Source organism: Octopus bimaculoides, chromosome 27 (assembly GCF_001194135.2).
Source record: "Octopus bimaculoides isolate UCB-OBI-ISO-001 chromosome 27, ASM119413v2, whole genome shotgun sequence".
Lineage (NCBI taxonomy): Eukaryota > Metazoa > Mollusca > Cephalopoda > Octopoda > Octopodidae > Octopus > Octopus bimaculoides.
This window is the reverse complement of record NC_069007.1, coordinates 8936588-8937335: the sequence shown is the minus strand read 5'-3', so window position 1 is coordinate 8937335 and position 748 is coordinate 8936588. Positions and strand designations below refer to the sequence as shown.

General features: G+C 34.2%; 1 protein-coding gene across 1 annotated transcript in view; it reads left to right on the top strand.

Annotated features, from left to right (window-relative positions):
• Window positions 1-748, top strand: part of LOC106881592 (uncharacterized) — a 158543-nt gene that overhangs the window by 31617 nt on the left and 126178 nt on the right. The window contains exon 21 of the mRNA XM_052977128.1: window positions 430-471. Within this exon, the coding sequence (XP_052833088.1) occupies window positions 430-471 (42 nt within the window). The remainder of the gene's footprint in view (window positions 1-429; window positions 472-748) is intronic.

Below are 748 nucleotides of genomic sequence, written 5' to 3'. Positions count from 1 at the left end.
CACACAAAAGCCATTCCTCCAGTGCTCTGCTTCTTATAACCAGAAATGGTTCTGATGAAAGTAGCATTAATTTCCTTAGGTTGTCCAATTCTCCTCAATTGGTCAATAGACCAGTTGAGTAAACCTGTCTGTAATGTACCTATAATGACTCCTGGACACAACTGGAAACAGAATTTTGCCCTGATAAAAGCAAAATATGTAATGACCATCACTGTTAACTTCTTTCTGATATAATTTGGAAAAGCCAATAGTGGAAACATGTATGTCATGTTTGTGCCATTTTGAAAGTTACTGAAATAAAGGAATCTAGGTTTTTCAGCCTCATCAGTGGGGAAGAAACCATTGTGTGAGAGTCGCTTGAGTTATGAACGTGTATATTATTTTGTCTTAAATGCAGCATGGAATAAAATATCTATTTTGAATTTGCAGTATCATCCGTATCAACACCGTATTTAGAATCTACAGCAACAGGTTCGTACATATTAATTCATCAGATGAATGTATGTGTATGTGTGTATGTGTGAAAGTGAATTATAAGAAGCAAATTTGGAAAAGGCAATAGTGGGAAATGTATGTCACATCATTAGGGGATTAATGATTGATTGAGAGTTTACTTGAGTTATGGGTATGTATTTTATTTTGTCTTAAATGCAGCATGGAATAAAATATCTATTTTCAATTTGCAGTATCATCCGTATCAACACCGTATTTAGAATCTACAGCAACAGGTTCGTACATATTAATTCAA